Source organism: Gopherus evgoodei, chromosome 2, assembly GCF_007399415.2.
Source record: "Gopherus evgoodei ecotype Sinaloan lineage chromosome 2, rGopEvg1_v1.p, whole genome shotgun sequence".
Lineage (NCBI taxonomy): Eukaryota > Metazoa > Chordata > Testudines > Testudinidae > Gopherus > Gopherus evgoodei.
Window position 1 is genome coordinate 185,611,830 of NC_044323.1, and position 27,274 is coordinate 185,639,103.

At 40.2% G+C, this 27,274-nt stretch overlaps 1 protein-coding gene across 3 annotated transcripts in view; it reads left to right on the top strand.

Annotated features, from left to right (window-relative positions):
* Nucleotides 1–15,516, top strand: part of E2F3 (E2F transcription factor 3) — a 64,067-nt gene extending 48,551 nt beyond the window's left edge. For 2 of the 3 annotated variants that reach the window (XM_030552523.1, XM_030552524.1), the window contains exons 2-7: nucleotides 1,186–1,297; nucleotides 6,759–6,978; nucleotides 7,615–7,773; nucleotides 10,658–10,772; nucleotides 12,398–12,536; nucleotides 13,353–15,516. In XM_030552523.1, coding sequence (XP_030408383.1) covers nucleotides 1,186–1,297; nucleotides 6,759–6,978; nucleotides 7,615–7,773; nucleotides 10,658–10,772; nucleotides 12,398–12,536; nucleotides 13,353–13,618 — 1,011 coding nt within the window. In that variant the 3' untranslated portion in view covers nucleotides 13,619–15,516. The remainder of the gene's footprint in view (nucleotides 1–1,185; nucleotides 1,298–6,758; nucleotides 6,979–7,614; nucleotides 7,774–10,657; nucleotides 10,773–12,397; nucleotides 12,537–13,352) is intronic. The other variant, XM_030552525.1, reaches the window with a different exon arrangement.
* The last annotated feature ends 11,758 nt before the right edge of the window (nucleotides 15,517–27,274 follow it).

The following is a 27,274-nucleotide window of genomic DNA, read 5'->3' on the forward strand; positions in this document are numbered from 1 at the left end:
ATCATAAAATCTAGTTGTATTAGCCCCATTTTTCAGAAACAGCTATGCAGGCTAATTTTGTTAGAAATGGGTTTCACCTTCCCATTTGTGTGTATTCAAGTTAATGCTCCTCTTATTGTTAGGATAATGAATCAGCTATCCCCAGGTCCAATTTCAGTGGCTAATGGCATGGAATAGCTTCTAAAATTAATAGTTCAGGTATCTACAAACAGGATTCACACTGATGATGGTGTTTTATGTTGTTTGTCTATCTTTATATTGCTATCTAATTCAGCAGAGCAGTCTCGTCAGAGTTTCAGCCATCTCTTTCATTTCTTGCAAGGTTGTATACAGCTTTACTACTTCATAAGTGAACACATTGGGTAGAGAGTCTTCAAACAGCCTTTTTCTGATGCTGTCACTGGTCCATTTTCTCCAGTCTGGGTTTCAGAATAAATTTTTATATATTCTAGTTCACTTGGTAGGCTAAACTGAATGGTTGTCGTCTTGATTAAGGCAAAAATAATCCAAGATGATGGCAAGACTCTTTCAAGATGGCCAGATTTCCTTCTTTCTCCCATGCTTAAACATTTTAATTCTTGGTGCCATGTTCATTGTAGCATTGCTGTAACTTTATTATTGGTATTTATGAACTTCTCATAGCTACCAAGTCAGATGGTGCATGTGAAATTTAATTTACAGAAATATAACTTGGTGCAGTTTTCTGAAGATGCACGGAATCCTAAAAAAAGTTTCACTAAAAATGTAGCTGTACAAGTAAGTCATTGTGTGTATTTGTGAGCTCACTCTGAATGTTACATTCTGTGCTGTAACTAGAACTCTTAATACAGTGATAGATAGAAATATTTTTAGATCTTTGACAGAGTGCAAGAAAGTCAAACTTCACTAGATACTATCCTAGAAATATGTCCCTAACTCAGTTTTCTTTTAAAATTAAAAGATCTACTTGCTTATTCAAATATAGCTATCGTTGTGACCTTTAAGTAAAATATTTAAATTGTTTTAAGGTGCCAGTAGACTTTCATACCATAGTGATGAGTGTGGAATAAGAACCTAGATAGACAGGTTGCTGTGTAAAGTTCTCTTCCTCTGTCTATCCCCTCCCTCACTTCTCCATTATTCTGTGCTTTGTAAAGTGCAATGTACTTTTGACACTCCATCAACACAAAATTTGCTTTTTAACAGGCAAAGCGAAGGTTGGAACTAGGAGAAAGTGGTCACCAATATCTTGCTGAAGGATTAAAAACCCCAAAAGGAAAAGGAAGAGCTGCAACAAGAAGTCCAGATAGTCCCAAAAGTAAGGAAACTTTTGTTATGCTCTGTGGTGTGGGGCTTAAAGCTATTTTGGACTTCCTTTATGATGTCTTTTCCTAAAAACCCAACAGCCAAAGGCCTTGTCTGTGGAGGAACATTCAAGAAAATTAATCCAAATTAATTAATGATGTGCATTTAAAGCAGATTACTTAAACTAGTGGCTCTCAACCTTTCCAGACTATTGTATCCCTTTCAGGAGTCTGATTTGTCTTGCATACCTCTGAGTTTTGCCTCACTTAAAAACTACTGGCTTACAAAATCAAGACATAAAAATACAAAAATGTCACAGCACACTGTTACTGAAAAATTGCTTGCTTTCTCATTTTTACCATATCATTATAAAATAAATCAATTGGAATATAAATATTATATAGTACTTATATTTCAGTGTATAGAATATAGAGCAGTATAAACAAGTAATTGTCTCTATGAAATTTTAGCTTGTACTGACTTTGTTAGTGTTTTTTATATAGTCTGTTGTAAAACTAGGCAAATATCTAGATGAGTTGATGTACTCTCTGGAAGACCTCTGCGTACCCCCAGGGGTATGCCTACCCCTGATTGAGAACCACTGAGTTAAACCACATTAAACCTGTTTAGCTTCATTTAAAACAAATGAAGGCCTCTTTAATTCTGAATGAGGCTGTCCACAAAGCGGTTTAATGTGACCTCACTAATCTGCTTTAAATCCACATCTTTAGTTAATTTGGATTAGCTCACCTTAGTGTCCCTGTGTAGATCCTGAATCTGCCAAAGGATTAGGTACAAATTGCCTCCTTTTGTGAGTGGGTGGATGAATATATCTCCATAGGAAAGACAGAATATTCTTCAAATTATTTCAGGATACTCTTAGTGCCCACTTCTAGGTTAGATTTCAGATTGACTAAGACTTTGTCTACACTACCACTTTTGTTGGTAAAACTTTTTTGTGGGTCAGAGATGTGAGAAAACACACTTCTGACGGACATAAGTTTCACCGGAAAAAGCGCTATGTTTGTAGGAGAGGCTCTCCTGCAGACCTAGATAATGCCGGTCATTGGGGGTGGTTTAATTATGCTGGCATGAGAGCTCTCTCCTGCCAGTGAAGAGGGGCTACAGGAGAGACCTTACAGCGGCAGAACTGTAGCAGTACAGCTGTTCTGCCATAAGGTCTGTAAAGTAGATATAGCCTGACTTTTACAATTAGATATGGTAACGTAGACACTGCCATACTGGATCAGGCCAGTGATCCGTCTTGTGTAGAGCCTTCTCAGAGAGTAGCTGGTATCAGAAGCTTTGCAAGAAGGTGCAAGAAACCCAATAGCGGAAAACTGTGGTATAATCTGCCCATAGGGAAATCTGCTGCTTAACCCTTTTTGGTTACTGGCTGGTTTATTGCCCTGATGCAAGATTTTGAAACATTTTGTATTCTCTGTATCTTCAGAGATTACAAGACCAACAAAACCAGCACCAAATATTAGAAATAGTTTGGAATACTACTTAGTTCTTCAAGTGCTTGCTCATGGCAATTCCAAAGTATGTGTGTGCTTGTCCCGAGCACGGCTGCCAGAAAAATTTTCTCTCAGTGGTATCTGTCAGGTTGAGCTCTGGTGCCCTGTGCGTTAGCACACTCATAGTGCCAGTATAAAGGGGCCCGCCGACCTGCATCCCCCAGTTCCTTCTTACCACCTGCAACAGTCACTGAAACTACCTCGTCCTTATATTTGCAAGTACGCCTTCAGTGGACTTCATTTCTACTTGGTGTATATTGTTACCGTTATTGTAGTTGTTAGAACAGTTAGTTAGGTTAACAAACCCCACTTCGTGGCACTCCAGTACTTCAGCCTCTGTAAGGAGCGCCCTGGCGATTCTTAGGGAGTCTCAGCACCAGTCGTCGCCCCCGGCACTCAGAACGGACATTGTTTCTGCTTCTCAGGAACCTCAGCACCCTCTGTCATCTCTGGCATCAAAGAAAACCATTCCAACCAGGGAGGTTCAGGTCTACCCTTACTTTGACTGGCTGATCAGAGGTTGCACCAAGACCCAGATGGAGACAAATGTAAAGTTAATGCAGTCAATTTTCCAGGACTTAGACCTGTTGATAAATATCCAGTAGTCTACTCTCTCCCCTGTTCGAAGGACAGAATTCATCCTGGCGAGCCTTGACTTGGTCCAAGCCAGAGCCTTCCTCCTGGAAGCCCAGTTCTGAGCAATAGGGTGCTCATAGAAGCCTCAGAAACCACCCCATCACCATTACAAGAAACTGCCTAAAGTTCCTAGGCCATATGGCTTCATGCACCTATGTGGTGCAAAATGCGAGGCTGTGGCTCAGACTTCTTCAGGCTTGGTTGGCGTATGCACCGGGCCGACATCACTTAGACATGGTCATCACACTTCCTCCACCAGTGATGGCCTCCCTTCTTTAGTGGTTGGTTCCATGGACAGTGTGTGCAGGGGTCCCATTCTCGAGACCCCAACCATGAATGTGACTCATCAGTCACTTCGGCGATGGGCTGGGGAGCTCGCTTGGGGCCCTTTAGAAATCAGGGCCTCTCACTACACATCAATGTCAGGGAGCTCAGGATGGTTTGCCAAGCCTGCCAGGCGTTCCAACCCCTCCTGAAGGGCAAGTGTGTTTCGGTTCTTACAGACAACACAATAGTGATGATGTATGTAAACAGGCAGAGTAGAGCACATTCCTCTCACCTGTGCCAGGAAACTCTTTTCTTGTGGGAATTTTCAGTAGCTTACTCGATCGATCTTGAAGACTCCTATCTCCTGGGATCATAGAACTAGCTAGTGGATCACCTCAGCAGATCCATCTCCAATGGTCATCCGTCCAGATGTCGGGAAAGCCATCTTCCAGAAGTTGGAGACTTTCCAGATAGATCTGTTCGTGACGAGGCACAACAGGGCTTGGAGAGATTATACCCCCAGGTACAGCAGCCACTCCCTCCCAGGACCTCAACTTGGTGTTGACCAGGCTAATGGGACCTCTGTTTGAACCACTGGCAACATGGGTGGCAGATATAATAGGCTAAGGGATGTTGCAGGGTTCGACAGGAGTCCAGAGAGATTACTGATGAACCCAGGAAGCTGAATACCAGATACCACCTCCTCAGCCGCTCTGGAACCTGTGTGGGGTATAATGAAAGCGCAAGTTCTTTGGGAAGAGACGCTGCAGCTTTTCCTAGGTGGCTTGGGGTCTGGGGAGGGGAGAGTAGAGGAGGCGTGGCTGGCCCAGGGCTCTTGCAGGCAAGGGGTGTGTGTGTACTCAGGGCTTTTCCAGGTGGGGTGAGGGGGGACAGGGTCATTGCTCTGGCTGCGGAGGGAGAAGGGGGGGCTTGGGGCTCCTGATGCAGGGGAGATAGGGGGCTCACATCTACGGCCCAGTGGGGTGGTGATGGGAGGACACAGACAGAAGGGGTGAGCTTGGGACTAGCGTTCCTCCTCTACTTATCCTGGAAGGTGGCCGTTACTTCTACCAGAAGGGCCTTGGAAATCTGAGCCCTTTCATCGGATCCACCATATATGGTCGTCATCAAGGACAAGGTTCAATTGTGGCCGCATCTGGCCTTCCTTCTAAAGGGGGTCTCACAAGTCCATAGTAACCAGGATGTCTTCCTACCAGCCTTCTATCCGAAACCGCAAGTCAACAGAGAGGAACAGAGACTCCATTTGTTGGATGTCAGATGTGCACTAGCTTTCTACATAGAAAGGACTAAGTCATTTCGGAAATCTATTCAGCTTTTTGTAGTCATTGCCTTTCATTCTGTCTGCCTTCCAGTCTTGGCCCAGAGAATTTCTTTGTGAATCACTTCCTATATCCACACATGCCATGACCTGGTGAAGGACCCTGCTCCTCTTACCCTGATGGCGCATTCTACAAGGGCTCAAGCATCTTTCAGCAGTGTTTGTGGCTCATGTTCCTATACAGGATATGCGAAGAGCGGCAGCGTGGTTGTGTCAGTCCACACCTCTCATTACGCCATCACCCAGCAGGCTAGAGACGACTCAGGTTTCAGCTGAGTGGTATTACAATCAGCACGCCAATGAACTCTGAACCCTCGACCTGTGCAACTAGTTGGGAGTCACCTACTTAGGCACTGACATGAGCAATCACTCGAAGAAAAATGTTACTGACCTTTCGTAATGATTGTTCTTCGAGATGTGTTGCTCAAATCCATTTCACCTGGCCTGCCCCTCTGTCAGATTAGCTGACGAGAAGGAACTCAGGGGGCTACAGGTCAATGGGCCCCTTTATACTGGTGCTATGAGCACGTGACCCCAGAGAGCATCAAAAGCTGACCTGACAGATACCACTGAGGGAAAACTTTCTGGTGGCGGTGCTCAGGGCAAGCACACACCTACTTTGGAATGGCCATGAGCAACACGTCTCCAAGAACAACAGTTACGGAAGGTTAGTAACACCTTTTTATTCTGGGCCACATATTTAAACTGGCCTCTGAAAACACATCTAGGAAATGAATAGATGCTGCCATTTGTTCATGGAAAAAAACACTTAGTTAAGAACATAACATAACATAAGAACATAAGTTATTGCCTGTACAAATGCAGATTTATTTTGCAGTTACAATTGTGTGCCACTGCAAAAAACTTGTTAATTAATTTTCTGGACATATAGAAAATATGTCCCCCTTGTTTTCCAGTGAGAGGAAGTTAGTTGCTGATTCATAGTTTAAGACCAGTAAAGTACAGCATACTTCCCTAGTTTTCCCTCACTACCTTCACATCATTGTGAAGGTAGTGAGGGCAAATTGGGGGAAAACTCTGTACTTTACTGGTCTTAAGGAGTTATTATAAGGTTAAGGAGAAATAATATATAGCCTTGGATGCATGATTATTAACTGTCTGTCTTGTAAATTTGGTATAAATCTCATTGATTTACGTGAGTCATCTGTAAATTAGGGAAACAGTCATTTAGTACACCTACTGAAGAGCACCAAAGTTATGGCTAATTGCCTGTGAAACTCTTAAGTTTCCTTATGTTTTCTGTTACCTTAAAAGAGGTACAATCAACCCATGAAGAAAACTGGCTAGCAGCCTGATAAAAGGATATGCAGTTGGTGTTGCTGCCAAGACACAAATATACCGAAATATTGTTAAATTACGTTGCCATACTTTGCATAGTCTTAAACTTTCATTATGCATTATCCATTAAGCTAATGAGAAGTACACGTGAACTTTTTAAAAATTGAGTCCATGTGCCTTGATCTTTGGAGAGAGACACTATGAAACCATATAAATATCCAATGGCAGGTTTTGTGCTAATGCAGAAGTTTAAGAGCTTTCTGTAGTAAAATATGTAGGAAGTTTCTGCAAAACATATTTTGTTGCTTCAAATGCCCGTTTCAAAACTGAAATGGGAAAACTGATTTGAACAGCAGCTAACAAACTCATTTCTTTTCTCCTCCTCCCTTTTTTATATTCGTTTTTCTTCCAAGCTCCAAAATCTCCTTCAGAAAAGACTCGGTATGATACATCACTTGGTCTTCTCACAAAGAAGTTCATTCAGCTGCTGAGCCAGTCCCCAGATGGGGTCGTAGATTTGAACAGAGCAGCAGAGGTCCTCAAGGTGCAGAAACGGAGGATTTATGATATCACCAATGTACTGGAAGGCATCCATCTCATTAAGAAGAAATCCAAAAACAACATTCAGTGGATGTGAGTATTCACCATTCTTCTCCAGCTGATTGCATTGTTATAAAGTGGCAGTGTTTCCCGTCTCTGCTTCCAGCCTTGCACTCCTGCTCCCAGCAGTTGTCCAACAAACTTTTCAAAAATAGAAAAGCTTTTTAATGTTATTTACTTGAGATAAAAACAACGAGGAGTCCTTTTGGCACCTTAGAGACTAACCAAATTTAATTGGGCATAAGCTTTCGTGGGCTAAACCCCACTTCATCAGATGGGTTTTAGCCCACGAAAGCTTATGCCCAAATACATTTGTTAGTCTCTAAGATGCCACAAGGACACCTCGTTGTTTTTGCTGATACAGACTAACACGACTACCACTCTGAAACCTATTACTTAAGATAGTTTTTTAATATCTGATAGGCCTCTCGTAAGGAAATTCTTGTATTAAATGGTGCCACAATACAAGGTGCCTTCTCTGAGAAGCTTGGTTTATATTGGCATCCTTTAAGCTGCTTTAGGGGATGAAGGCTGCAGTAATCAAGGGTTGTAACTTAAAGACACACCTCTTCTTTTTTTTTTTCTTTTTTTCCTTGCTCCCTTCCTCCTAGAGTGTAGTTTTGAGTTGTAATAATGATTACAAAGACCCTGCCTTCTTTGGATTTGTAGGGGCTGCAGTCTATCTGATGATGGGGGCATGATGGCACAGTGTCAAGGCCTGTCAAAGGAGGTGACTGAACTCAGTCAGGAAGAGAAGAAACTGGATGAATTGATCCAAAGTTGCACCCTGGATCTCAAGTTACTAACAGAGGATTCAGAGAATCAGAGATATCCTTTATGCCATCATTTCCAAATGTGGTTAACCTCCCTGCTGCTAGGGTAAGAGTTAGGAAGACTCTCTTCAAAATAGAGATAAGTGACACACAGCACCGAAAATTCATTCCCAAAGGTAACAGTTTTCTGTGACTTAATGCAGATGTCGCTAAGAAAGCACTTACATCAATTATAAAATTAAACATTTAACATTTCTGGAGCATATAAGAAATGTTAATGTCTGAAGAGGTCCCAAAATATCCATCTTTAGATAAAGTAGTAGGACCAAGAGTTCAGGAGTTTTATTACAGTGCACTGAAGACAAAACATTAAGTTCAAGCATGTCTTTTAAAACATTGTTCTCATTTTACAATTCTGAACCCAGATCAAAACCCACTTTTTGCAAACATAAGCTAAGTTTTTGTGTATTTATTTTTATATTACTACCTAGATCTTGTATATTTGCACATATTTATTGCTTAACATATGCAAATAGATTAATATGTATATAAAGATTCCAAAAAAACCCAAATACAAGCAGTTGAACTCTAGGAAGGCAAAGGCTGAATCTGCCTTTGTTTGCAACTTACCTTATTGTTTCCTAATCTCCAGATACTATGAGGATAAATGCTTCCTAGATACTATAGTGATAAAAACCCAAGCTAGATATATTTTAAATATAAGTTACTAATTTTTAATAACAGTGGTAAGCTGCAGAAGATTAATATATTTTCCAATATTCATATGTCTGTGAAGAACAGGTTAATCCTAAAAGGTATCGTGGCTTTTACTGGACATGTCACCCATTGATATATGATGAAGATCTTCATTACATACTGCAGTTGATTTTTCAAAAGTCAACATTTGATATCAGTGACATGAAAAACTGCACTTACTTCCTATCCTTAAAAAAAGACTGTAACATTTACTGTGTCAATGTTGATTTTTTTAATTATGACAACTGTGGAAACATCGACATTTGAATGTATTTGATCAGTGAATTTATAAGCCAGGAAATGTACCATGATATAAAATAGCAGTGCTGCTGTAAAGTAAACTCATAGTTCCTTCCAATGGATACCGATGTGAAAGCACAGAAATGCTAAACACAGGGTTGATCCTGACTTTGTCTCAGTAAAATCTGTTGCCTACCATGGTGCAGGCGGACGAAAAATTACTGTTACTGTCTGCTGCTGTAGCTGAGAAGCTTGTTTTATTAGCTTTTCTCTTTTTGCTCCTATTCTCAGAGAACAGACTTGTTTGTTTTTTATTTTTTTGTGTGAGGTGGTATCTGGACACTGTTCAAGACCAGACTGCATGGGTTATATACTCCTGTAGTGATGGCAGTAGAATTGGAGAGTCACTTAGTGCTAATATTACCTTAGGTTTATTGGAATAAGACCAGCCTTTGTTTTTGTTTCTCCAGCAAGGGAAATTGCCTTCCTGCTTGTCAACTGACCAAACTGTAAGAGAATTTTCAGGTCTTCTTGAAAGCAGTAAGAGGGACTAGATGGCTTATAAAATTGGTTAATGTGATATATAGCCTTTCACCTGTAGGATGCCAGTTCAATTTCAATCTAAGTCTGTTGTGAAAGAAAGTTGATTTGGTGCTTTCATTTAAATTTGCATTTGATACAAAACCACTGTGCACTTTGCCTTTCCTGGAAATCTCAGTAGAGAAGTAAAGGATTTGAATGAGCATGATGGCTGAGCTACCATCTCACTTCTACAGGTGTTCAGTCCAAGTTAGTTTTGAGATACATTGGTGGTATGGAGTTGGGGCAATTAGTACTGTTCCACTGTGCTGCACTCTGGTCATAATTTAAAGTTTCGATCTACCAAAAATTAATACACAGTAGTAACTGTCATCATAAATCTTCACTTCTGCCGTACAAAGAGTGTGATAGGTGTTTCACAGGCAAAAATGAAGACCCTGAAACACTTGTCTGTTGACAGTAGTTATTTCCTATACTGAGCAATGAGTAATACTGAGACACCACAGTGTGGTGACTTAGCAAAATGTATTAATGTTGACCACTGTAATATTCTATATATAAACTGCAAACATCATTTCCCAGAGCTTAAATATGACACTTTTATGTGCACTAAATTAAAAAAAGTAAAATCAGTGGTTTATTTCTTTTTTACTTTCCTCCTTTCCAAAGGGGCATTAGATGAGATTGCTCTAAGCATTTTTATGCCTGGGAACACACAAAATGATGTGCATCACTTTGTTATAACTTCTACGAACCTGGATGATTGCCTGGAAAACCCAGGATATAAAAACACAGAATATATTGTCACAGTAATAAAAGAAAATGATAGATGCCACTCCTTGAGAAACAATTACTAAAAAAATTGAATTTCATTTGTACTGAAATTACAGTATGGGTGATTGAATGTTACATTTAAAATTATTGGCGGGGGGGGGCAGAGTGGAAGGTGAGAGAGTGCGTTTGTCTGTGTTTGCAAATTATCTTAAATTTCTTTTGAGTTCCCAATTCTGTGTAACTGGTTTGCAAGTATGTTGGAATTTTCTGTGCGTGCATGTGTACACACACACACACACACAGCTGGAAACAGCAGAACCCAGATGCAAGTGAAAATATCTTTTGTCACTGAATAGTGACCCAACTGTTTGATCAAGGCACAGTACTGACATGCTTTGCTTAGAATCTCAACTGGTCCTTATTTGCCTGAAGGTTAGTGGCTACAAAGAATGGTTTCCAGTGTCGGGGAGAATACTGTACTGAAATTAAAATAGGAGTGAGGAGGACCAATGTGGAGATTAACTGGGAACAAAGCTTGTAGAAACAATTATTTTTTGCAGAAACATTTTTTTTCTTTTAATGTGAATATGCTGCATCTTTGATTGGAAGGACTCCTTAACACTGATTACATTAGCTTATGTTACATATCAAGATATTCGAAAAATTAATGGCCTTAAAGACCAAACTGTTATAGTTGTGAAAGCACCTCCAGAAACCAGACTTGAAGTGCCTGACCCAGTGGAGGTAAGAGCACCGTAGCGACTCTTGTTGCATAATGTAATTTTTTAACTACAAATGGAGGATGTGTCTGTGCTTGCCTGTGGCATCTGAAATGCTTGTCTTAAGTTGGATGATGTTGATATGTCTTGAGCACTTTGGGGACATTGTCAAAATCGACGAGAACTATATAATCAGAAACTGCCATTTACATAACTCAGATACTCTTATATTTCTTCTCCTCTCCTGCACTCTTGCAGTTGTATCCTTTGATTCTCATACTCTCAAGTCCAGCTCCCTCTTCAACTAATTCATACTACTTTTGAATGCAAAACATGATTAGCACGAGGAACTTTTGTCGAATAGTATAGTAGGTAACTTTAAAAGAAGAATGTCAAACTGCATGATTTTGAATGTCCTAATGCCCCTTAAGTTGCTAATAATGAACTGCAGCTTTGACAAGCTCCACTTGCTTGAGGGAAGTGATTGTTGTTCAATTGTGGAGTTAACATTTGTGTTTTTCATCGTAATAGGAAGGGTGACTGACTAGGTACATTTTCACAAAAAAAATCCTAGACTGATGTAATGAAAGAGAATAATACTAACTTCTCAAGATGAGGTGGGAATTTTAAACTCAGAAGAAGGTTCCTACAGAATCAGTCTGGTATAAGACAGTGGCATTTGCTTTGTTAAGAGGAGCAAGGGAATCAATCAATATGCAGATGAAATACACGCTGAAAAACTTTTTTTAACATGTGAAAAGGCATCTCTGCCATGCCCTTTGTCAGAAACCTTTTAAATAAACCATAATACGCTATTCTGTGACTTGCACTGTAAATCCCATCCTATCATAAAGCAACAGGTTATAACTATTGTAATAAAGGGGATTGGACTCTTAATACTTCATATGTACATTACTATAACATAACACAGAAATTGGTGAACTTCTAAGGCTTGGTCTACACTATAGAGTAAGGTCGATCTAAGGCGGCTTGCATCAACCAAACCATGTATGTGCCTACACTAAAATGTCCTTCTTGCCAATATAAGTTACCCACTATACCGACCTAATAACTCCACCTTTGCAAGAGTTGTAGTGTTTAAGTTGATATAGTTGGGATGATGCAGTGTCTTTGTAGACACTGAGTTGTTTACACTGCCTGTTGCTGCCCAGGGGCTGATGGCTGGAGTGCTGCCTGAGGGCTGATGGCTCAGGCTGTCAGTGCTCCCCAATTCCCCACTTAAGTTGGTGCAAGCAGTCCTGATGAGGACGTGCACCACCTACAGAAGGAACATAGTGTGGACCTAAAGAGCCAATTTAATTACTGAATTGGCTGGAGGTTAATCTAACTTGAGATGATTTAAATTTGAAGTGTAGACATGACCTAAGTTTGTTACAAAGAGGTGGGTAGCCTTAAATGCTCTCTTCCTAACTAAGAGCTTTGCCAGCAAAATCTTTCACATTACAAAAATAAGATGAAATGTAAACACGGGGATTGATGTGGAATTTGTAATACCTCTAATCATTATACCAGAACTAAACAATGGCAACCAAAACATATCATATATGACCTTCAGTGGTGACAGAAAGGTCACTATTATAGCGCTTGTTACCACAGAACTGTGCTGAAATTTTAAATCTTTTCTGTTAGCAGAATGCGCTGATTCATTTATCTAGTACCGAAGGACCTATTGAGGTTTATCTATGTCCAGAAGAGAATGACAGCCTCAGTCCTATTAAAACATACAATCAGGACCACAACGGAAATATCTCAAAAACAATTTCCAAAGGTAAAATTCTCTTTCTGTTATGATGCACAAGGTCTTCAGAGTTTAACAGGAAAGTTTAACTAAAAGAAGTAATCTGTACAGGTGCGTGGGTTTTTTGTCTAAGCCAGAAAGATGTAAGGTTTCTAGACTGCACATTAGAAAATGTATTTCCCCTGTTTGTCATTTGCTTATCATCGGGTTTGGTATTTGCATGTGGTATGAAACTATGTCCTAAGTGTATCATAAATATATATAACATTGAAAATATATCTAGTTTCTTATCACTTGCTGACATACAACAAAAGGCAGCAAACAAACATAATGTTTCTCATAATCGGAGGCAGAATTTTAAATTCACTTATTGTCATCTGCAGATAACCAGTGTCAGACATTGATGACATTTTATATTTATATTTTTAGCCTTAAAGGTACTTAACTTTTGAAATAGTCTGAGTCATTCTGTGTGGCCTGTTAAGAATTTCATACATTAATAATAGGCTTACTTAGTAGGTCCTATTGAAGAATTAGTGTTTTTAATTTAATTTAATTATAAATAATTGCTGACAGATATCACTTTCTGCAGCATGATTTTGGTAAATTGTTTAGTGAATCTTAAACTGCTGTGATTGCGTTGTTACTGGACTTAGTGATATTTTTTTCTGTTATGCTGTTTATTTCGTATAATCAGGTGAACATAACAGAAAAAGGACACCTTTTATTTGCTTTGTGTTTAAATAACATGGTGAAAAACACTCTTTGCAGCATTTAATAACTTTATCTCATCCATGCATAATATTTCAAATAGGATAAATTATCTTTTATTTTCACATCCTACAGATCTGGCTTCTGGTAACTCAGGACAAGGGGACTGCTCGGTAAATATGGCAAATCTCTCTCCATTGGCTTCTCCAACCAACCTTTTGCAGCAAACAGAGGACCAAATTCCCTCCAACTTCGAAGGGCCGTTTGTGAACTTGTTGCCTCCTCTGCTTCAGGAAGATTACCTGCTGAGCCTTGGGGAAGAAGAGGGCATCAGTGATCTTTTTGATGCTTATGATTTAGAAAAGCTTCCCTCATTGGTGGATGAATTTATATACAGCTGATTATATTTTGTTAATTATTTCCCATATAAACCATTTTTTAAAAAATGGAACCAGAACTTCTGCTGTGATTCTGTGTTGTTTTTCTCCCTCCTTCCTACTCCCAAGTGTAGCATTACAGAGTCAATCACAGACTCCTGAACAATGCTGACATTTTAATGAAGTACTTCCTAGAATAGTATGAACACAACTGTAGACTCTTGCAACAAAGCCTTGTTTGACCCTAGGCTCCAGGGCCTTGTGCATCAGCAAGTGGCACATCATGCAGGCAGGTGATCATAAAAGGTTCCTCTCTCACCCCCACCCCACCCCCCAAATCTCTGCTTACTGTGTACAGTGGGCTTGTGGAGAAGGGCTCAATGAACTGGTTTAGTAACAAATAGCAATTTTTAAAATTGTATTTCAAGCTGTGCCTTCTATGGAAAACGCATGTCTTCTGAGTCTCACAACATGGATTGTACCTGCAGTAAATGTAAATAGGAAGTAATGCAAGCGTGTGAAATGGGTTTCTTCAACTCTTCCTGGGAATGTTTAAATTGCTCTCATAATGCTCAGTTTGAGCAATGTATGTGTCTCAGTATGAGGTCAGATACTAATGTCCTTACATGTTTTTAATAAAAAATAAACTTTAAATTTAGTGTATATTACAAATATGGGCAAAGGATAAAGTTCTGCCACTTCTCATAGAAACCACAGATTTTTAGAAGGCTTACTTACATATGTGTGTGAAAGTGTTTCTCTTTTTAAAATGGAACAAAAATGCACAGTTCAATTTTACTGCCCCCATGTGCACACTAAACCTGGTACATAAATTTTTGTGGTACTAAGTGGGGCTTTGTGTTAAGTGCCTACTAGATATGCACTGTGTTTTTCTCTCTATGGAAAATAATTTATATACTAAGCTTTGTTTGTTCAGTATACCATATTTATATCAGCGGGTAATCTGCCTCTGCTTCCAGCTTTTATAATTTTCCTCGCCAGCAACACAGAGCTGTTTCCCCCAATGCAAGAACTACATAACTGTAAGTACCACATTAACTGAATTATGTTTATTTTTTGAAACTCTTTGGTAGTATAGTAAAGCATCAATATTTATTTTTTGAAAGTGAGAGGAATTCTAATAAGTCTTAAATATACCTTCTGTTTTTGTTTAAAATGTTGCCACTTTATGGGCTAAATGTTGGTGTAGATGATGCCCCATATAATCTTTTTTTTGTTTGTATTACTGTCATGATTATCGGACACACATAGTAAATTAGTACTATTTTGTATTGTAGTTTGCATATGATGTATGCAGGTTTTCTGGTACCATTGAGTTGCTGCTATAAAAGCTCACATATGAAATGACTAAAAGTAAAAGTACTAGAATAAGAACTATATGACTGAGCTTTAGAATATAACAATGTATAAAGTGCAACACATTAAGAACTGTTAAACAGTGTTAAGTGTGTGTTTATATGTACAATTGTGTGCATAGTTCATTAAGTGGTTATATTTAAGTTGATATATGTTCTGTACTCACACTTTAGTTACCTAGCAGATTTGTACAATAGGAATTAATTTGTAAACACTGCCAGAATATTTTCTAGCTTGTTTGTAATTTTTAAGAGGTTTTTTGTTAAATGATGTGGATCTGTAAATAAAATTGCAGTATTTAAATTTTAGTCTTGTGGAAGAGGGAAGTAAAAATTGTGTAAGCATGACATTTTCTGAGAGACAAGGGGGCACTTTGTGGGAAGGATAAAATTGAGACTAATAGATTTTATTATTGTCTTTTTTGTTATACAGTTTTGTATAAATTAAACACTTGTCCCAATGTGTGTGGGCAAAATACTAATCTAAATTAGCTTTGCATTGTATGCCAGTTGAGAAGAAAGGAAAAAAAAAAACCCTGTAAAATAATGTTTAAAAAAAAAAAAAAAGCTTTTATGAGTTTTGTAAATAGATTTATTAAAGGGTGACCTGTTCTCTAGCTGTGATCTTACCACTTTAAATTGATGTAATTTGAATAAATTTTGTATGGTAATGAATCAATAAAAAGATTTTTTAAAGAGTTTAGATTTGTATGCAGGTGTTTATTTTTGAATATTGTTTAAATTCTTGTTACTCTTGGTACTTTTAGATCAATATCATTCGTCTTAAAGAGGTCCTTCGTCAGGTATAGATGTTATTTTTGCTTTTTTTTCTCTTTTAGTTAGTGAGAGAAACTTCTTCTGTTTATGTAGAATTGCTTTTTAATCAGTCAGGTTATATCATTTAACACCAGCAGTATTCCAATAGATTACTTGTCTGTTTAGTGCTGACAATATACTCAGTGCTGTACAAGACAGAAAAACAAGGACAGACCTTTACAAGCTAAAGAAAAGGCATGCACACAAGATGTGACACACTAGGAAATCGAGTGGTGGGAAGACAAAGTTGTATTTTACTTTAAGCATTATGAATTCCTACTTATGGACTTGACAGAAGAAATGGTTTTTAGGAGTGGCATGAGTATAGGTTGGTAACTTAAGGAACTGATGGGAAGACTCCCCGTTCAAATCAAGATTAATTACATTGAAGACAATGGGGGGTATGTCTACACTACAAATGCAAACCCAGGCTTAGTAGAACTCGAGTTAGCAGATCCAGGGATTGTTAACCTAGGGCTTGAGCATCTACAGCCATTTGTATCCCTGGTTATGAAGTGTGGAACCCTGAGTCCAAATCTGGAGCTCTAGGATCCACAGTGCATGATGCAGGCTTCAGTCCTACCTAGTGAAGGCAGAGGGCTGGACTTGATGACCTTTCAAGGTCCCTTCCAGTTCTAGGAGATTGGTATATCTCCAATTATTATTATTATTATTATTATTTTATTATCATCAATATCCCAGACTTCCTAGCACCCTTCCAAAGTGTGGCCACTCTAGCCCTAGACCTTTGTTCATAGTGCCGTGGGGGAAAACTTGACCGTTCACCAACTTAACTCTCCAGAGGAGAGAAGGAAAGTTGGCGTATGGGATTGTGAAATACTTTTGGTGGACTCCCAGAACAAAGTCCAGTTGGGCTTCTTCTACACTGCACAGGAATAGGGCTTGAAGCCTGGGTCCTGGCTCGACTCAGGTTCAGACCCTCCATTCCCACAGGGTTCTAGGACCCTGGATCAGAAAGATGTGTGTAGACAATCGGGTGGTTAGGTTTGAGCCTGAGTTCAAACCCTTCAAACCCCAGGCTTATTGCAGTGTAGACATATGCTTACCTCCCCAGTCAAGGCAGGATCTGTCTAGATGCTAGACCTGCACTAGATAGCTGATGGGTAGAATCCTGTGCTAAGTCTCTACCTGTGTAAAACAGGTCTTTGTTCCTTCTGAGACTCCAGCATCGTGGGCAAAGATGGAAAACTGAGCTTCTTGTCAGGGGGGAGACTGCCTACTTGACCAAAAAGGATTGCTGACAACCATGAACAGGGTTGGATATTTCTAATAATGACCTGCTGGTTTCTCCACCATGGCAGAGAAATGGAGGAAGAATCCTTTCATTCTTTCAGTGTCTGAGTTTAGGGTACCAGGATCTTTCCCTGCCTGCAGAAGTTTATTAATACTACATTTATCGGTCGTGGCAGTTTGCACGTTTTCCCCCCGATTCTCATAATCTCCTTTCTGGTCCAGAGATGCACTATCCTGGAGAGAGGTCAGGACTACCACCCTTAAAGTCTTCAGAAGCACCACAAGTGACAGCAAACAGGAAGAACTGGTTTCTGAACATCAGCACTCAAAAATAAAAGGCTCCCTCCCAGTTCTCAGAAGGCACTTTGGAGAAGCCAGTAATCCAGCTAACAGTTACATCCATACTCTTTCCTGCCTGAAGCTGGTAATCACCTCTTTCTCTTCTCCCTGGATTCCTAGATCTGTTCCCTTCTATGTACTCCATACTGGAGCTCTAGATGAGAGAGACAAAAGGGGGAAAACAGACCTCAGATTGAGGTACTGCCTCATGTCCCTAAGTGCCATTCCTGTCACAGAAGAGCACCTGGACAAATCCTGCCTCAAGCAGGGTTGTTGGTCTGAAAATGTTAAGCAGAATCTTAAATGTGACTAGCGTTGTTCGTGTTCTGGAAGCCAGGTTTCTTGGTGAAACACACCCTTTAATTACTTCTGAAGAAAGGTTTGCACTTCAATGTGTCTTGTACAGCAAGATTTAAGAAATTTGAGGCAGTGCAAAAGCACTCTTCTTGCCTTTTTCCATCTGTTTGCAGTACCCCAAGTATACTAACAAAATTTCAAGACCAGAAAAGGCCATTATGACAAGATGGCTATTATAGTAGAGATAAACCTGAACTAAAATCCAAAATTCAGATCCAACTTTGTAGATGGATTTGAAACCATCTCTAAAATGGCCTGAATTCATGATCTTATTTAAATTCCAGTGAGACACGATAGCTACTGATGGTTTACTCCCAGAGTCAGATGAAGGTCTAGGCATCCTCTTGTGGGAGTCACGCTAGATATTATCTGTCAAACCAATCCTTTCCAAAAGATTTACTAGGACCTGGGACAATCTTAGTAGGCTCTGAATCCAAACCTTTCAGCTGGGTTCTTTAACTAAGGTGTCTTATGTGGCACTTGTCTTCCTTGGCACTGGAAACTCATTCTCAAAACTCCACTGGGATAGCCTTGGAACCTATTCATTCAGTGCTACCCCACTTATTGGTTCTGAAGATGGTTAAGACTTTTAATCTGAGACTAATGCCTGAATTTTTAAAATGTCCAGGGGTATAATTGACTCAAGTCATATAGGGTCCAAACATTTGCATTAATGCTTTGTTTCTGAAGTCTAGTCATAAAGCTTTCCTAGGGTCTGCTCCACTATCAGCCAGGGTGGATTTGATTTAAATCATTATTTCAATCTCTAGTCAGGAAGACTCTATTTAATCATGGATTTCTACATAAAAGTGCATTCTTGTTGGTTGTTATAACCTTAATACATATTCTTCTCAACTTAGAGATGGATGTAGGTTTCATTTTTAGAAGGTACACACTATACCAGGGGTTGGCAACCTTTCAGAAGTGGTATACCGAGTCTTCATTTATTCACTCTAATTTAAGGTTTTGTGTGTCAGTAATTCATTTTAACATAGAATCATAGGGTTGGAAGGGACCTTCAGGAGGTCATCTAGTCAGATTTTTACCCCAGTTCCCTAAATGGCCCCCTCAAGGATTGAACTCACAACCTTGGGTTTAGCAGGCCAATGCTGAAACCACTGAGCTATCCCTTCTCCATTTTTGGAAGGTCTCTTTCTATAAGTCTATAACATATAACTAAACTATATTGTATGTAAAGTAAATGAGGTTTTTAAAATGTTTAAGAAGCTTCATGTAAAATTAAATTAAAATTCAGAGCCCCCCGGACCAGTGGCCAAGAGCCAGGCAGTGTGAGTACCACTGAAAATCAGCATGCGTGCAGCCTTCGGCACCCATGCCATAGGTTGCCTACCTCTGCACTATACATTTTTTTAAAATGATTTATTTTGAAGACTTTTCAGATTAGTTTTACAGCATTATCAGAAAATGAATGACTGTTTGGTTATTTCATTTACCAAAGATAATTTGAAGCAGATAGTTTACCTCCCAAGGAGTTCCTAAATATCTCCAATGCAACAAGTTAATCATTAATATTTGGAGGATTTTTCTTGCCATGCTGTACTCAGAGGAGAATATCACCAGACAGACATTTTAAATGTTTTATTTAACTAAAACAATGTTATGTATTCTGGATTTTTTTCTTCAACAGCAAACATATAATATTTTAACAAAACAATCGTGAATTTTTGAATTTTTAGTTAAAACATTCAAGTTTTTTGTAAAATTGGGTTAGTCTTTGTTAAAATTGTTTTTAACTAAAGTAGTTAAATGAAATATTTAAAAAACAAACAAACAAATTAAATCGACTATGTCAGCTAGGTCAACATGAGAAACTTACAATATTGGCTTCTGCAGCTAACTCAGTCATCTTCACCTTCATTTTCCTGTTTGTTCATATCTGGAAAAGAAAAACAAGCTTCCCTGCTTTTTCAGGTCCCAAATAATTTCTCAATTTGGAATGAATTAGTCCAAAGGAAGAAAATATTCTTTCTACACTGGCAGAAGAAGCTATTGCTGTAAAAAGTGAGATTATCACGTCAACAGTCTCTGAATCCAAGTGCTCAAGTGACTTCCACCAGTTCACTGGTGTGACTTTCTTTAAAACATCATCGGCAAACATATTACTTGAATGGTTCTTATTCCCAAACTGGGTCTCTCTTACGGCTGCTGCCATTATCGGTTTTCCCTTCTAGTGAGAGAATGGTATGGTTGATCTCAAATCAATGAAGGCTACACTCAGAAAGTCCTCAAGACTTCTGGAATATGCTGATCAAACAGTTTCACTTTTGTTTCTACTGCTTGTCCCTCCCTTCTCACCTTTATCTCCCAGACTTCTCCTTATCCAGATCTATTCTGCCACCTACAATCTTCTATTCATTGAACTTTTTGAAACTTTGCACTTTTAGACAGAGGTAAGGGATTGACTTTTATGTACATAAGTTTGCAGAGAGTTGAGGTCTGTTTCTCAACTCCTATTTTATTTATTTATTTAAAAATATTTTTACTGTTAACAAGCATGTTATCTCTGGAGACACAAATCCACAGTTTGAGAAATGCAAAACTAAGCATCTCTGATGGTATCTTCTAGACTGGGCACTGAGTCCCATTGGGAAGATAGAAAGATTAACCTAAATAACCTATACAGAAGCCCCTGGAACCTCATAAAATTGGATTCCTAATCCATGAACTACTGGAACTCATTTAAAATTTTTTTCATAAACATTACATGAATATACTGTCTCATACTATAGATTTAGAATTTATAATCCCTATTCCATGGTGAGAGATCTTTGAGCTATAATGTATCTTAATTAAAACTATCTTTAGATAGGTTTTTTTCCCTCAAAAAGCATTTTATTTTTTAATTTTTATTTTTTAAATAATTGAATTTTATCTATCCTGCTATCAGCTGCTAATGCTCGGTCACTAGACTTGCAGTCTTGTTCTTTCTAAGTGAAGTCAATTGCACATTGACATCCCCTGAGCTACCAGGGAACAAGAATAAGTTTTGGCAGTTGCTCCCAGTACACAGGTCTTGGTTTTAATCAGAGTGGGCCCTTTGGTGATATTCTCCCCCACCACTCTTCTGCCTCCCACCTCCCTGATGCTTTAGTCCTGGAACCTATTCAATTGCCATGTCAGGAAGACCTTGGACTTTCATCCTTCATTTGGGCATAGCAGGCAATCTGCTTCAGGAGCAGATCCCTCAGGAGTTACTTACCTGAACCTGAGTACTTAGGTAGCAATAATGCCCAGTGGGAAGCACTTAACTTGTAAATCTGGGATTCTCAATTGAGATAAATAGCACCAAATTCTCAGAATTGTTGGTGTGTTAGTTCTATTGCTGTGCCACAGGATAGGCTAATTTCTACCTATAAGACGACATGTCCAGACTAGGCCTCTTTATTACCCATGACAATGCCCATTCTCTCCAGTCCAGAGTCAAACAAGACTCTCATTATTGACAAACTCTCTTTTCCATAGACTGGAATTGGGAATTTCTCTCGGTTCCCTCTGATTCCATTGGTTCAGGAGAGCTGCCTGCATGTCAGTTGAGATGCAGCAAGACATTATCATAGCCAAAATGGGTCTTGCCAGTTTGGTTTAAATATCCTCTTTGTCACCAGGTTGGGGTACAACTCTCCACCTGATCCTGAATCATCTCAGGTTGACATCCTGACATGTCAATCGTACTGTGCGTAATGGCGTTTTTTAAAAATCTAGTTTCTTATAAAAAATCAGGAGCTTTTGACGAAACATGCTCCTCTTACTTTAAACACTGCCATCTATTACACTTCAAACATTCAGAACCATGCTAACCCAGGGTGCATGGGTTGTAACTTCAGCTTTTACTCTCACATGCTTAAGGTCAACAGTTCTCACTCACCTTGCAATACTCTAGGTTTTAGAAGAATTGCTGCATGTACCATTAGGGCTGCTTGAGGCAACTGCTTTGCCTTCATGGCTGCTCCAAAGGAACCTGGATTCCTTTATAGCAGTATGCATGGTTGTGTTGTGAGTGCCATGGGGTGGATGTATTCACTTCCCTGACCAGAGGGTATTTCCTGTAGTGCATGTACCACTTTTTATTTAGGGTCAGAGTCTTGTTTCACAAAGCTCTCGGGATCTCTGGTCTGCTAATTCTCAGAATATCATCTGTACTGTGGTACTGGGCTCTGTACCTTTAAGTATCTTAGCTTCAAAGATAAGAAGTCTGTGGGAATGGTGCTGCAGAAGCCCATGTGCAGTTATGCAGAGGCAATTGGAACTGGTAACTGAATAAAGAGTATTTCTTTCAAGTATCTTGGGCTCAGAGTGATTCCTATACCACGTGTACAATACACCTGAGAAGAAGACATTTCTCATAGCCGCAGCTGAGATACAGACCGCATGGCCAGTCCTCTATAAACTTTAGTCCATATGAGAAATGTGATCGGGTCAGTCAGTACCTCAGATATCAATTTTCTTCTTCAAGTTATCTCTGTTTCCATCTCAAATAGGCCTCTAAACTACCTGTATTTCTCCAACTCTTTTATACATCTTTCATACCCTTAGTAAGACTTGGCAGGTATTGAGTCACTTGGATATATCAAAAAGTTTACAACTAATTTGAAGACAACATCCATTGAAGGCCTTCTGTCTTGGTTGAATTTGCAGAGCTGTTGCTTGAAGCGCTGCATTTGTACATATATAGAAAAAAATATTCCTCACTTGAACTACTATCTGCAGCTGATGCTTGTTTTGACAATTCTGCAGTCCTTGTTCACCAAGGACTTCTTAACTCACCTTCCTAGGGGGTTGTACTGTTGGCTAATCTCTTACAAAAGGGAATATACAGGGATGACTCGAAGCAGAAAGAGAGGTTACTTCCCAGTAACTGTTGTCTTTGAGTGCTCGTTCCTATGGGTATTCACTGTGTGCGTGCATGTGCTCTGTGTGCCCAGGACTGGACATTTTTCAATGTCATTGTCCATTGGTTCATGTCTGCATATTATGCAGTCTTGTGCCATGACCTGAGGGTGGCACAGATTGACTGCCTGTTCAGTTCCTTTTCTACCTCTCACGGTCTAAAATGGAATCACCTGTGTCTGTAGTTTCAGCTTCTAAGGTCACCTTTCCTGTAAAAATATTGTATATACTTTTAATAGTTTTGTTAGTTAGCATATAGTCTTAATTAGCAGGGATCTGGGCACAGATGCCTAAAGTACCAGCCTCCAAGCCTGCCTCTCCTGCTCTTGAGTCTTCCTGGTAAGCAACCCACACAAGAGCAGCCTTTACTACCGGAGGAGTCAGACATCCCATCCTAATGTGACATCTACTGCTCCTTTCTCCCCACACCAAGCTCTTCTGGGACTTCAGGCTTTGCAAGCATCTGATGGAGCTCAACATGAGGTCTCTGTCGGACCTGAGACCTCCCCACTCCTTGCCTCATCAACCGGAGCTGTCAAGCACTGTCCTGCCAGTACCAACAGAACATTCTAGCACACCCAAGAATGCCTCTGAAAAAAGGCACGACAAGGGTAAGGAGAAGCACCCTTAGAGGAGGGAGGGCAAAACGAACCTCCTAAGAAGAGGGGGGCTTTCCCCCTTCCCTTGGGATCAAGTGAGACTCCGTTCCCCTGAGATGGCTCATCTGGAACTCATGAGGATCACAGGCCAGCACTGACAGTACCAAGAACTCTGCAAAGGTGTATAAGGACAGTAGGAACAGATTGCCTTTTGCACTAGTGGTTTCCACACCACACCCAGACAACTGCATCCATACCAATGTATCCAATTCCAAAGCCAGTTCTCCTCCTGCCTGACTTCAGTACGCCCTTCTTCAGGATCTGGAAATGTACACGGATTCAGCGTCACTGATCCTGGCAGACTTGGTGATAGAGAGAGACTTCCTTATGTGGTCCACACGTCACCCTCTATCCTAAGCTCCAGTAGGGCCAGGGATACTCCAGCATTGTTGGGATGCTATTCATCTGGCTACGCTTCCAACGATTCTTACTCTGAGGAAGACCGGGAAATGGTGCTGCCGGTTCCATCGATGGTCTATACGTGGGCAGGCCAGGCAGTACCAAAAGCTGCTGAGAAGGATTGCTGACATCCCCCAGAGATCCTGCTGCTAGTTTGTGAAACCAGTCAATGTCCATTCTCTGCAGACCTGACACTTAGAGAATGAGGATAGATTTTGTTTGCATTGCTTGTCCCTTTCTGAAGAGGGTACTGAAGTATTTGGTAGCTGCGAAGTGGAGGGTTTGAGATATAAAGCTATTGCAATGGCCAGTGTTTTGTCCCTTTGCTGCTTTTCTCCAAGCAGTGGTTGCTCCTCCTTAGTTCTCAAGCCTCTTCAGTCATCCTCTTCAACAAATGCAGAGGCACTAATTGAAAGACATGCTCTGTTTCATTCACCAGACATTGGGCTTGATAATGATCACATATAGTATGGAAGAATAATTTCCCTTACTACAAGAATCACTGGGTGAAATTCTATGGCCTGTGTTATGAAGGTCATTCTAGATGATGATAGTGGTCCTTCTAAGCTTTACAATCTACTAAACAAAATCAAGGTACATCTAGACTACCCGCCGTATCGGCGGGCAGCGATCGATTTCTCGGGGATCGATATATCGTGTCTCATCTTGACGCAATATATTGATCCCCGAAAGCGCTCCCATTGACTCCAGAACTCCACCAGCACGAACGGTGGTAGTGGAGTCGACAGGGGCAGCCACGGACATCAATCCCGCGCCATGAGGACAAGAGGTAAATCGATCTAAGATACTTCGACTTCAGCTACGCTATTCACATAGCTGAAGTTGCGTATCTTAGATCGATTCCCCCCCCCCCGCCAGTGTAGACCAGCCCTCAGTTACGAGGAAGGGAGATTGAGAAGAGATTAGCACCACTCACTGCTGCAAAGTAGAGATGGGAGCAGTTAAAGCTGACATAGTGATGAGTTACCATCATCACTTTTTGTGTTTCATGGGCAGGATCTCTGAACACTGTATGTGTTTACCACAGACTCAACACAAACATATATGATCTTTTAATCAACAGCAGCAATATTTCAGGGTCTGATACCAGATGATGCAGGTGATACATACAAGCTCTCAGAAACCTGGCCTATGCAGATTACACAGTTTTTAAAGACTGCTTCAACACTTCATTGTATATTCTGTTAACTCTTGTCTTTTTGTCCTGTTCTAATTTTTCACACCTTTCCCATTACTTTGCTCTCACTGCTATCCTATTTGCCTGTGACTGGCCTCAGATAAAAATGTTGTATAATTAGCTTAAGTGTAATAATATTCATAGATGGAGGCAGAGACTGCCAGGCTTTATCAGCTGTTAGCTAAAAAGCTCCTATTAGTAGACCCAGGGCTTTCAGACACTTTTTTCTACTTGCTATAAGGAGAAAATCTGTTGTTTCTAGAAATAAGGATTCTAAGAACACTGTGAATGGATTAGCATGACATCCTTAATGCAATTATAAAAAGCTGTGTTTTTTATGCCCTGAAGGAGATACAGGCTGCTCCAAAATAAAACTGTGAATATACGCACTTCGAGATGTTTCAGATACATTATCATTCTCTTTTCAGGTGAGATATTGTGCAAGTTAAAAAATATCAGTTTTGTTGTTGTTCTCTCCATTTGATATCAGTTAGATCTACTAGGAACCCAATGTTGCTGTTGTTTAAGTCAGTGGGAGTCCGAATGGGCACAAGTTGGCTTAATTTTAAATGCGTAATTTTGTATTGAATAAATTTTGCAAAGTCAAATGTAAAGCATAGGGAATGCAACATGATTTTAAGTAAGGTAAATTAAGTTGAATGCCCCAAGTTTTGAAACCTGGGTGCCTATCTTAGATTTCTAAATTTATCATCAGGCCTAATGAGGCCAAAGGTGTTGAGCACTCACAAATACTGTTGAAATAAATTGCTCAGCATCTTTGAAAATCAGGTCACTTTTGTGGGTCCCTGAATACGGATTTACGAACTTAACTTGAGTCACTCAGGTTTCAAAATTTTGGCCAATGCTTTCAAAACTTACGATGTAAGAGTTCTTATTTTTACTAATAACCCTATAGTTGAGAAATAGAAGTATATAAAAAGGTGTTACTGCTATTTGAGGAGTATGTGAAACATTATAGACTAAGGCCTGGTCTACACTATGCATTTATACCGAATTTAGCAGAGTTAAACTGATTTAACCCTGCACCCGTCCACATAACGAAGCCCTTTATATCGATATAAAGGGCTCTTAAAACCGATTTCTGTACTCCTCGCTGACGAGGGGAGTAGCGCTGAAATCGGTATTGCCATGTCGGATTAGGGTTAGTGTGGCCACAATTCGATGGTATTGGCCTCCGGGCGGTATCCTACAGTGCACCATTGTGACCGCTCTGGAAAGCCATCTGAACTCGGATGCACTGGCCAGGTAGACAAGAAAAGCCCCGCAAACTTTTGAATTTCATTTCCTGTTTGGCCAGCATGGAGAGTTCACCAGCACAGGTGACCACGCAGAGCTCATCAGCACAGGTAACAATGCAGTCTCCTAAGAATCGAAAAAGAGCTCCAGCATGGACCGCACGGGAGATACTGGGTCTGATCGCTGTATGGGGAGAGGAATCTGTGCTAACAGAACTCTGTTCCAAAAGACGAAATGAAAAAACATTTGAAAAAATTTCCAAGGCCATGATGCAGAGAGGCCACACCAGGACTCAGTACAGTGCCGTGTGAAAGTTAAGGAGCTCAGACAAGCCTACCAGAAAACCAAATAAGCAAACGGAAGGTCCAGGGCAGGGCCGAAAACATGCCGCTTCTACGCTGAGCTGCATGCAATTCTAGGGGGGTCCGCCACCACTACCTCACCCCTGTCCGCGGATTCCGAGGTGGAGGTGGTAATCTCAGCCATGGCTGAGGATTCTGCGGACGGGGAAGATGAGGAGGAAGAGGAGGATGAGCTTGCAGAGAGCACACAGCACTCTGTTCTCCCCAACAGCCAGGAGCTTTTTCTCACCCTGATGGAATTACCCTCCCAGCCCTCCCAAGCCACTGTCCCACACAATGAAACCATGGAAGGGAGCTCTGGTGGGTGTACCTTTTGTAAATATAAAACATGGTTTAAAAGCAAGCGTTTTTTAATGATTAATTTGCCCTGAGGACTTGAGATGCATTCGTGGCCAGTACAGTTACTGGAAAAGTCTGTTAACATGTCTGGGGATGGAGTGTAAATCCTTCAGGGACATCTCCATGAAGCTCTCCTGGAGGTACTCCAAAAGCCTTTGCTGAAGGTTTCTGGGCAGGGCAGCCTTATTCCATCCTCCATGGTAGGACACTTGATCACGCCATGCATGTAGCAAGTAATCTGGTATCATTGCATGACAAAGCCTAGCTGCATATGGTCCTGGTGATTGCTGGCATTCAAGAAACATCCGTTCTTTATCTCGCTGTGTTATCTTCAAGAGAGTGATATCGTTCATAATAACTTGGTTGAAATTCAGAAATTTAATTAAGGGGACAGAGATGGCCATTCCTACTGGGCT